Source organism: Dendropsophus ebraccatus, chromosome 9, assembly GCF_027789765.1.
Source record: "Dendropsophus ebraccatus isolate aDenEbr1 chromosome 9, aDenEbr1.pat, whole genome shotgun sequence".
Classification (NCBI taxonomy): domain Eukaryota; kingdom Metazoa; phylum Chordata; class Amphibia; order Anura; family Hylidae; genus Dendropsophus; species Dendropsophus ebraccatus.
Window position 1 is genome coordinate 10,701,554 of NC_091462.1, and position 9,729 is coordinate 10,711,282.

General features: G+C 46.3%; 1 protein-coding gene across 2 annotated transcripts in view; it reads left to right on the forward strand.

The window, feature by feature from the left end:
- The window catches only part of WNT6 (Wnt family member 6), a 71,698-nt gene extending 62,755 nt beyond the window's left edge, over positions 1 to 8,943 (forward strand). For both annotated transcript variants that reach the window (XM_069982515.1, XM_069982516.1), the window contains exons 3-4: positions 738 to 1,042; positions 7,124 to 8,943. In XM_069982515.1, the coding sequence (XP_069838616.1) occupies positions 738 to 1,042; positions 7,124 to 7,585 (767 nt within the window). In that variant the 3' untranslated portion in view covers positions 7,586 to 8,943. The remainder of the gene's footprint in view (positions 1 to 737; positions 1,043 to 7,123) is intronic.
- The last annotated feature ends 786 nt before the right edge of the window (positions 8,944 to 9,729 follow it).

Sequence of the window (9,729 nt, forward strand, 5' to 3'; positions counted from 1 at the left end):
GTGAATGTTCCAACAATGAATGGAGCGATCTCCACTTCATTCATTCTCTATTGGGCAACCAAACACTTGTCCAGGCATGATGAGAATTGTAGTTCTGTCAGAGCTGGAGGGCTGAAGGTTGCCCCTCCCCAGGAATAGGGGATAACAAGCAGAGATGGGAGTACCCAATATAATAATCCTGGTGCACGGTATGTTTCATTGGCACAAATTGCACCAGAAATCTGCCCTGTTTTGCCTGAAATGTCCCTGTTATTTGAGTGCTCTTTAATGTACTGATACATAACTCCCATCATCCCATCCCAATGACAAATGTTCCGGGTGTCAGCACAAATCACCATTAAGTGAATGCAATAAACGCGTCTGGATCCGATCGTCATTACTGGATATTATGTCCGGGGGGAAACCGTCAGCCCAATCGCCGTAATTGTCGCGGACGTTGGAAGGATGTGACAGATCCCTTTGTCTCCTGGGGATGGGATGGGGAGTTATTAGGAGTCTGGCATTGGCTGGGGCTGGATCCGGTTACCCCGGACTATATTGTGACTGGCAGCGCCCCCTCTTTGGCAAAACCAAAAAAACACAAGCTTCTGAACAGGGGCCAAGAGCGTTGGAGCGATAGTGTAACCCAAGAGGAGACAATTTGCCGCAGCTTAGTTCCAGCTTGTATAGTATGTCTCATTTCCAGTGGCTGCCTTGGCTTTAAATGTGGAGCTAATGGTTCGTGTTATTCCCTGCAGATATCCGGGAGACGGCCTTCGTTTACGCCATCACAGCGGCCGGGGTGATCCACGCGGTGACACAGGCCTGCAGCATGGGGGAGCTGATGCAGTGCGGCTGTGAAGTGACCCGCAACTGGGCGCCACCGCTGCCTCCAGCCAATGGACATGGGGCAGACGGATCCGCCTGGGAGTGGGGAGGCTGCGGAGATGACGTGGAATACGGCTACGAGAAGTCACGGCAGTTCATGGACGCCAAGAGGAAGAAGGGGAAAAGCGACATCCGCACATTGATTGACCTACATAACAATGAAGCAGGAAGACTGGTAAGGAATGGAGAAGATGGAGACACTAAGGATAGCTGGGACTTGTGGCTATAGGACTACTGGGGACTTCTATAGCTGTCACATCATAGATATAGGAAAGATGCATTGATGTTAAAGGGGAACTCTGGCACAAAATCTTTATAAAAACACTTATAAGGTGTAGTACAGTCAGGAGTGCGGGGGATATTAGTGATATCATTCCAAATTACAGACTATAAAGTTTACAGTAAGTACCGAGTAACCACAATAACACACTGAAACAGTCCCTCCTCTGCGCTGAACATACTTCACTAAGGAGATCCTCACTGGTTGGTTCCCACTGGGCACTGGGCAGTAAAGTAGGACTCCCCTATAGCAGGATGCAGGTCTGTACAGATACATGATATGTACAGGCCCCTTCAGAGGCTCCTCCAGGTATCAGTAGAAGCAATAGGGCTCTTGTCATGCTTCTTCTCTCTGACTATTGCTCCTTTTCAGAGGCAGCAGAATATGACTCTTTCTCGGAGGTGTTAAGGTACGAATTAAAGGAGAAGTCCGGCGAAAATTTGTAATAAAGTATTGTACTTCCCCCCAAAAGTTACACAAATCACCAATATACACTTATACGGGAAATGCTTATAAAATGCTTTTTCCCTGAACTTAGTACTGCATCAAGGCTTCACTTCCTGCATAACATGGTGATGTCACTTCCTGGATAAACATGGTGATGTCACTTCCTGGATAACATGATGTCACTTCCTGGATAACATGGTGATGTCACTTCCTGGATAACATGATGTCACTTCCTGGATAACATGGTGATGTCACTTCCTGAATAACATGGTGATGTCACGACCCGACTCCCAGAGCTGTGCGGGCTGTGGCTGCTGGAGAGGATAATGGCAGATGGATGCTCAGTGTCCCTCCAGTGCCCTGTGTCCCTCAGTGTCTCCTGCTATCATCCTCTCCAGCAGCCACAACCCGCACAGCTCTGGGAGTCAGGTCGTGACATCACCATGTTATCCAGGAAGTGACATCACCATGTTATCCAGGAAGTGACATCACCATGTTATCCAGGAAGTGGCATCACCATGTTATCCAGAAAGTGAAGCTTTAATGCTGTAGTAAGTGCAGGGAAAAAAGCACTGTATAAGCATTTCCCGTAATAAGTGTATATCGGTGATTTGTATAACTTTTGGAGGGCAATACAATACTTTAATAAACATTTTTACCGGACTTCTCCTTTAATTGCAGGCACTACCAAGTTAGGGTAGAGGCCACAGGCTAAAGCCCTTATGAAGTAGACTCGAGGCAGGCTTTGGGCCTAACTGTAAAGGAGAAGCACAGCGCACTTTCTCCTTACTCTACTACGCTCATGTTTTAGCTAAGAAGGAGGCTCAAGCCACACTCTAGAGAATATCTTATATAAGTGGATAGGGCTTGTGTTATGTATGGGGACCTGTCTTACATGCACTTACAGAAATCTGACACTAGATGTCAGCAGAGTAACAATATTCACATATAATGAACGGATGACAATTCGCAGAAAGCCCACAATTCAGGATGAACCACTGCAAGCAGACAACAACCAACACAGTTCTGGCAGTAGGCACTGTACTGGGACACTGCAGTATGAGTGGTAACATGAAACCTGAAGCTGGATATCTCCTACTACTGATGGGACTTGTAGTTCTATTACATATAGAGCGTTTCAGTGGCTCAGGATGTGTAAGTTTATTGATCGCAGGGAAATTTCTTAGTTTTATTGTTACCTTAGTGGTTTCAGTGTTGTTAGACACTTAGGGGATTATCCACAAGCTGGGGAATAGGTTATGCCCATGTATACTGCCTGGGTTGTACCACAGGTATCGGATCCTGGTTCGCTTTTTGCACTGATGCCCAGGATCCGCTCCCATATACTCGCACTGTGCTGCACTTCTTCATCCTCTCCGCTGACAACCCCCAGGGCTTCTGTGAGGTTTCTGTGCAATGTCCCTTTAATTGCATCGACAAGCAAAGAAATGAGAAGTGATAGGATAGTGATTTATGGGAGCAGTCTAGGCAGAGCTGTCTGCGCTCATTCTCTGCTGTCACTCACAGACCATGAGGAGCACTGAGGACAATGGATTTTGGCTTCGTGCTCCGAGACCTGTGGTTTCCTATACACGATCATAGAAAAGTATTTTAATTAAAGAGCCAGAAGAAGGAAGAGGCCGCCATGAATCATGAATTAATGAGCAATGAGCGATGGATCGGGAGGCAGAGGCAGCCGTGTGGCCATGAGAATTCCTGGGGGTGGTGGGGTCTGCCTGCAGGGGATCCAAGGTGCATTCCATAAGAGAAGCATCTAGGTGTTATCTCCCCCTCTATCTCCCCACCGCCCCCTCTGTCCTCTCCATCTCTCACTCCCATTCTTCCTGTCTCTTCTGCCTCATCCATTCACTTATCCCTCCATTACAGCATTTGTACACCTAGATATACACTAGAGAGATTTATTATACCCCAGAGCTGCACTCACTATTCTGTTGGTGGGGTCACTGTGTACATATATTACTGATCCTGAGTTACATCCTGTATTGTACTCCAGAGCTGCACTCACTATTCTGCTGGTGGGGTCACTGTGTACATACATTACATTACTGATTTTGTATTTCATCGGCTGCCGTCAGTTGCCGCAGTACATGAGTAGAAGATCACCCTCTTCAGTGGGCTGACAGCAAGGAGGCGTGATACCACAGAGGGTCTCCAGGGGGCTCCTGCACTCATGCAGAAGTGATACATCTGGGGCCCCTTCTGCACCTGTCTCCATGTTGCTCTGGTGGTTGCCATCCTTCCCATGAGTGCATGAGCCCCCTGGAGACCCTGTGTGGTATGACGCCTCCTTGCTGTCAGCGCGGAGCTGTCTAACCACTGACAGATTGCTTTATTATCCCACACTCAGCAGTTTGCTATTCCAGAACTCATCCCTTCCAACATGTGGCTTCTGCTGCTCATTCCTCCTTATTGTTTATTATTGCAAAGGATGCTGGGAATGAGGGAAAAATGATGACTCCCATCATCCACGGAGTCGGGAGCCCTCAGTACATTGCATGCTGAGGTCAGAGTCCCCCCTGAGCCGCTGCACAATATTATCACTCTTCTTGGAAGTTTCCTGACTTTATGGTTGCTGATCCCAGAGATGAGACGTATCCCCGCCAGATGGTAACCGTATCTGTCAGCAATGAGGGCACCCCTGGGATTAGACCTGCTGCCGCTGCAGGATATTATAACAAGGGGTTATCCAGAATCAGAAAAACATAGACGCTTTAGTCCAAAAACAGCGCCAGCCCTGTCCTTAGGTTGTGTGTGGTACTGCAGCCCAGTTCTATTGAAGTGAATGGAGTTGTAATACCACATAGAACCTGATGCTGTTTTTGAAATAAAGTGCCCAAGTTTTTGTAATCCTGGATAATCCATTTATTGTTGAAAAACCCTCTTACATTGGAAACGTATAAGACAGCCATAGTCTGTACCTTCAGGAGCCTCTATCTATCTATCTATCTATATATATACAAAAGTCTGCAGCACTCGTAGATATGTGGAAAAACGTATCTACGAGTGCTGCAGACTTTTGTATATATATTGAAGGAGGCTCGTGGCAGGAGCAATCTGCAGGCACCAACCTACTCAGGGAGTAGTGCTGCTTCACCATTTTTCTTTCTTTCTTATCTATCTATCTATCTATCTATCTATCTATCTATCTTCTATCTATCTATCTATCTTCCTATCTATCTATCTATCTTCCTATCTATCTATCTATCTCCTATCTATCTATCTATCTATCTATCTATCTATCTCCTATCTATCTCCTATCTATCTATCTATCTATCTCCTATCTATCTATCTCCTATCTATCTATCTATCTATCTCCTATCTATCTATCTATCTATCTATCTCCTATCTATCTATCTATCTATCTATCTATCTATCTATCTATCTATCTCCTATCTATCTATCGCCTATCTATCTATCTATCTATCTATCTATCTATCATCTATCTATCTATCTATCTATCTATCTATCTATCTGTCTGTCTGTCTATCTATCTACCTATCTATCTACCTATCTATCTACCTATCTATCTACCTATCTATCTACCTATCTATCTACCTATCTACCTATCTACCTATCTATCTATCTATCTATCTATCTATCTATCTATCTCCTATCTATCTACCTATCTACCTATCTACCTATCTATCTATCTATCTATCTATCTATCTATCTATCTATCTATCTATCATCTATCTATCTCTTATCTATCTCTATCTATCTATTCTTCCTATATACTGCTGCTGTGATTGTACCGTATACCATTACCCTACAGACCTGACATTGTAGACATTGAGTAACGGCACTTGGCACTGTCCCCGGACCCCTCCAGGCCGTCGCTTCTTCACTTTGAGCTTTTATATGTCAGGATAATTGTAGGTTGAGAATTGTTGCGACTTGTTTGACTGATAATATATATTGTGCAGCGATTCAGCGTTCCAGTGTGCAGGATGAAAATCTTTATCTCACTGCAGTAAAATATGCCGGGAAACGGAGCCACGGGGGCTTTATGATCCCGGATCAGTCAGGGTGAACTCAACAGTGCCCCCTCCATTCTCAGGACAAGTAGGAACAGCTCCGTACAGGCCAATGGCAGTAACATTTACAGCTGTGAGGCGATGCCTTCTCCTCCTAGGACGTCACCTCTAATGATCGATGGTTCTCCTGCAATTTGTAACTATTTGCAGCAATCATCAGAATTATATGAATCTGTAGAGAGAGTTAAGGGGGTTGCTGAGGGATAACAACAACCTCTGTTATAGCTGCATGTAGATGCTATAAAATAAAAGTACTCACCTCCCCTTGTCCCCTGCAGCATCTTCTGCATACATGACTCCCAGTCCCCGCTGCTTCCTGCGCCATGTGACCTGTCAACCCTGACAGATCCACCCCCTCAATCACTTACTGCCGCAGCCAGCGACAACAGGGAGGAGCCAGGAAGAAGCAGGGAAGGGCAGGGAGCCGGAGCTGCAAGGGATCGGGGAAGGTGAGTATCAGTTTTTCTTTCATTCATTGGGAGCATAACAAACAAGATATTTTTACCTTTGCACACTCCCCCAATTTCCTTCTACAGTATCTCCAGGTCCCCCGCAGAACAATCCTGCCTCCACTTCTGAGATGGACTCGTCTGGCAGTGACAGTCTGCTTGGCCGAGCACTGACTGATAGGGGACAGCACCGCGGCCAGTGATTGGCTGAGCGGGCTGTCACTGCAGAGATGAATCCACCGGGGGAGTGCAGAAAGGTATAGAATAGCATGCACGTGTTATGTTCTTCGCCAAGGCAGCAACATGAATGTATTGTATAATTGTATAATATAATTGTACAAGGCCGGAGTACCCCTATAACTACAGATTGTCATTTTAAGAATTGTTACAGATTTACACCTTGACCTTATGGTGAACCACTGACCAATAAAGAGGTTCAAAAGTTATCTACACTCGCAGAATAGGAGACACCTAGCCGATCACAGAGGTCGGACCACTAGAACCCCCTCAGATCTTGAGTTGTCCCACAATGCGGGTTCTGTGCTCCATTTATTCTCTATAATCAGCAATATTAGCAGCTTCGATCCTCACAGGTGGGGCTTATGCAAATGTGCCAGAAAAGGGGGCGTACCTGAATTATTTTGTGGGTGTTCCTGGAAGATCAGGGTTGGAGCTAAGGTTTCTAACGTCTGTGTAGTATCTGGTGGGGAGACTTCCTGTGACTTCTGGTGTCAGGTGGGTATAGGCACTGCTATACAACTAGTCAGCCAAGAAATCTGCTCCATACGATGCACTAAGCTACAGGGTTATAGAGGCCGGGCTGAGCTGCAGCATGCATGCCTCCTCCCTTCCCTACCTACTCTTCATGATTGATATACAGAGATTGGCTTGTAGCACTGAGCTGTCAATCAATCAAGACAGGGAGGGGTGGGGGAGGGAGGAGGCATGTATGCTGCAGCTCAGCCTGGCTCCCATGACACATGATTTAAAGCAATACCATTTATTTAACTTCCTATTTTTTGCAGGCGGTGAAGAACTACATGAGGACGGAGTGTAAATGTCACGGCCTCTCTGGTTCCTGCACGCTGCAGACCTGCTGGAAGAAGATGCCACACTTCAGGGAAGTAGGAGACCGACTGCTGGAGCGATTCAATGGAGCCTTTAAAGTTATGGGAGGGAACGACGGCAAAACCATTATACCGGTGGGGCACAACATCAAACCCCCCGACAAGCTGGACCTGATTTACTCAGCTGACTCCCCTGACTTCTGCCAAGCCAACCGAAAAACCGGCTCACCGGGGACACGGGGCCGCGTGTGTAACAGCACCGCTCTGGACGTTGGGGGGTGCGACCTGCTGTGCTGCGGCAGGGGGTACCGGGAGGAGACTGTGGTGGTGGAGGAGAGCTGCCTGTGCCGCTTCCACTGGTGCTGCGTGGTGAACTGCAATAAATGTACTGTAAAGAAAGAGCTCAGCATCTGCTTATGAGAGGGACTGCCATGGGGTCCGACATGGCCCCACCTGGATGATGACTGAGGAGGACGCCCCCTCTAAATACAGAGCTGGTTGACTAATGTGACAGGGGAAAAGATTGTCAGCTCTGAGACAAGAGTGGTCACATGACTGCGCCTTTTAGCGGATGAACATGGAAATGCTTCAAGGGCGCGTCCACAAATGAGAGACTCGGCAACAAAAGGCAATATCGTTTAATAGATAATATATATGTGATGTATACACAGGAGCGTATATATGGGATTTCCACTAAGTGCTGAGCAACCTTTCATGTAACCCTATCGGAGTCCTGGACCTGGCCCCAGTTATGGGGGTGTCTGCAGAAGGTCCAGCACTTCCCATAAAGTGACCCCTGATTCTGCCTGCAGATCTGCCATGCTGCTTGGACTAGGCAGGAGGATTGTGGCCCCGAATGTGGACGCCACCTGAGGGCATGCTATAGGGCCCGTTTGGTTGTGGCTTGGCATTGTGAGCATGTATCAGCTCAGTGTCAGCCATGTGGGGTCAGTACACATTCACTTACACTGTATAAACATGTATGGAAAATGATGGAAATCCAGTGTCCGAAGAAGTCATCAGATGTAACCACATGGATATTGTGGCAAATATTAAAGGGGTATTCTAACTCAGCTTGTTATCCCCTATCTGCAAGCTGATCCCTGGGGGTCCAATCACCAGGATTCCCACCGGTCCTGAGGACGGGGATCCTTCTCTACGGAGCACCCTATTCCTTCTCTATACAGCACTCCATTCATTCTCTGCAGAGCACTCTATTCATTCTCTATGGAGCACTCTATTCCTTCTCTATGGGGCACCCTATTCCTTCTCTACGGAGCACCCTATTAATTCTCTACGGAGCACTCCATTCATTCTCTGTGGAGCACTCTATTCATTCTCTGTGGAGCACTCTATTAATTCTCTATGGAGCACTCTATTAATTCTCTATGGAGCACTCTATTCATTCTTAAGGAGCACTCTATTAATTCTCTATGGGGCACTCTATTCATTGCAGGGATGGTTGTGCCCCTATTGGTGGGGGTGACAGCGGTCAGACCCCCAGCAGTGCACAATGGATAAGAAGCTGAGATGGTGATATCCCTTTAAGCAAATCTACAGAAATATGTGCTGGTATTACAGATGTGTTACATACAGATGATATCCACAACCAATGATAACGCTGTGGATGTGAAGGTCCGGTTATTATGTCAGGAACATTTCTGCTACAAGTGAGCTGGGTTTTTAAAAACTGATTTAAGCCTTCAACTGGGTTCACACTGTGTTTTTGCAATCCGTTCTTTTCATCCATTTTATGCACAAAAAAAAAGAAAAAACAAAGGTGAAAGAAAATAATTTATTTATGTTTATTTCCTTTGACTTTTATTATAAAAAAAAATAATCAAAAAACGGATCAAAATGCATCCGTTTTTTTTAGTGTACACAACCAAGGATGTGTTTTGATTAATTTTTTTATCCATTTTTTTTTAAATAATGGAAATCAATGGAAAAACAGATGAGAACGGCTGCACACCAATGCATTCCTTCTTCCCATTTCCGTAAATGTATCCGTAATTGCTGTGATGTAGCAGTGTGGAGTCTGCGGCACAAATCCACAGCAAAGCTGTCCCCCTTCCTATACAGCTATACATTCTGCTACCTGAAGTTCTCCAGCTGTTGCAAAACTACAACTCCCAGCATGCCCTGCAGCCTTCGGCTATTCACTGATTTTGGCAGGTGGCATCTCAGTTAGTGTCTGTCACTGACGTCAGAGGATGGATGGTGGGGAGCCCTGCGGAGCTGCTATGGAGGACATGACTGATCGGACCTCTCCTGACAGCAGGTTTCCTCACGGTCCGCTTGTCAGAGCCGCCATCTTTAGGAATTATAATCTCCGAGCCCCTGTCCGCTCAGCACTTATTCCCCAGAGCAGGGCACAGCCCCTCTATATACCGCCTCATCCCCACTCAGACCTCATTGTGGCAGTAAGTGCACGGCTGGGTCCGGGGGGTGGCCGTATCACCGGGAGGTATACAGAGGTTATTTGGTGTCAGGTAAATGACATTTAATCGGCATATACATAGTACTTCACCGATTAGTCCTCAATATTTTCAATGTCAGTGAAT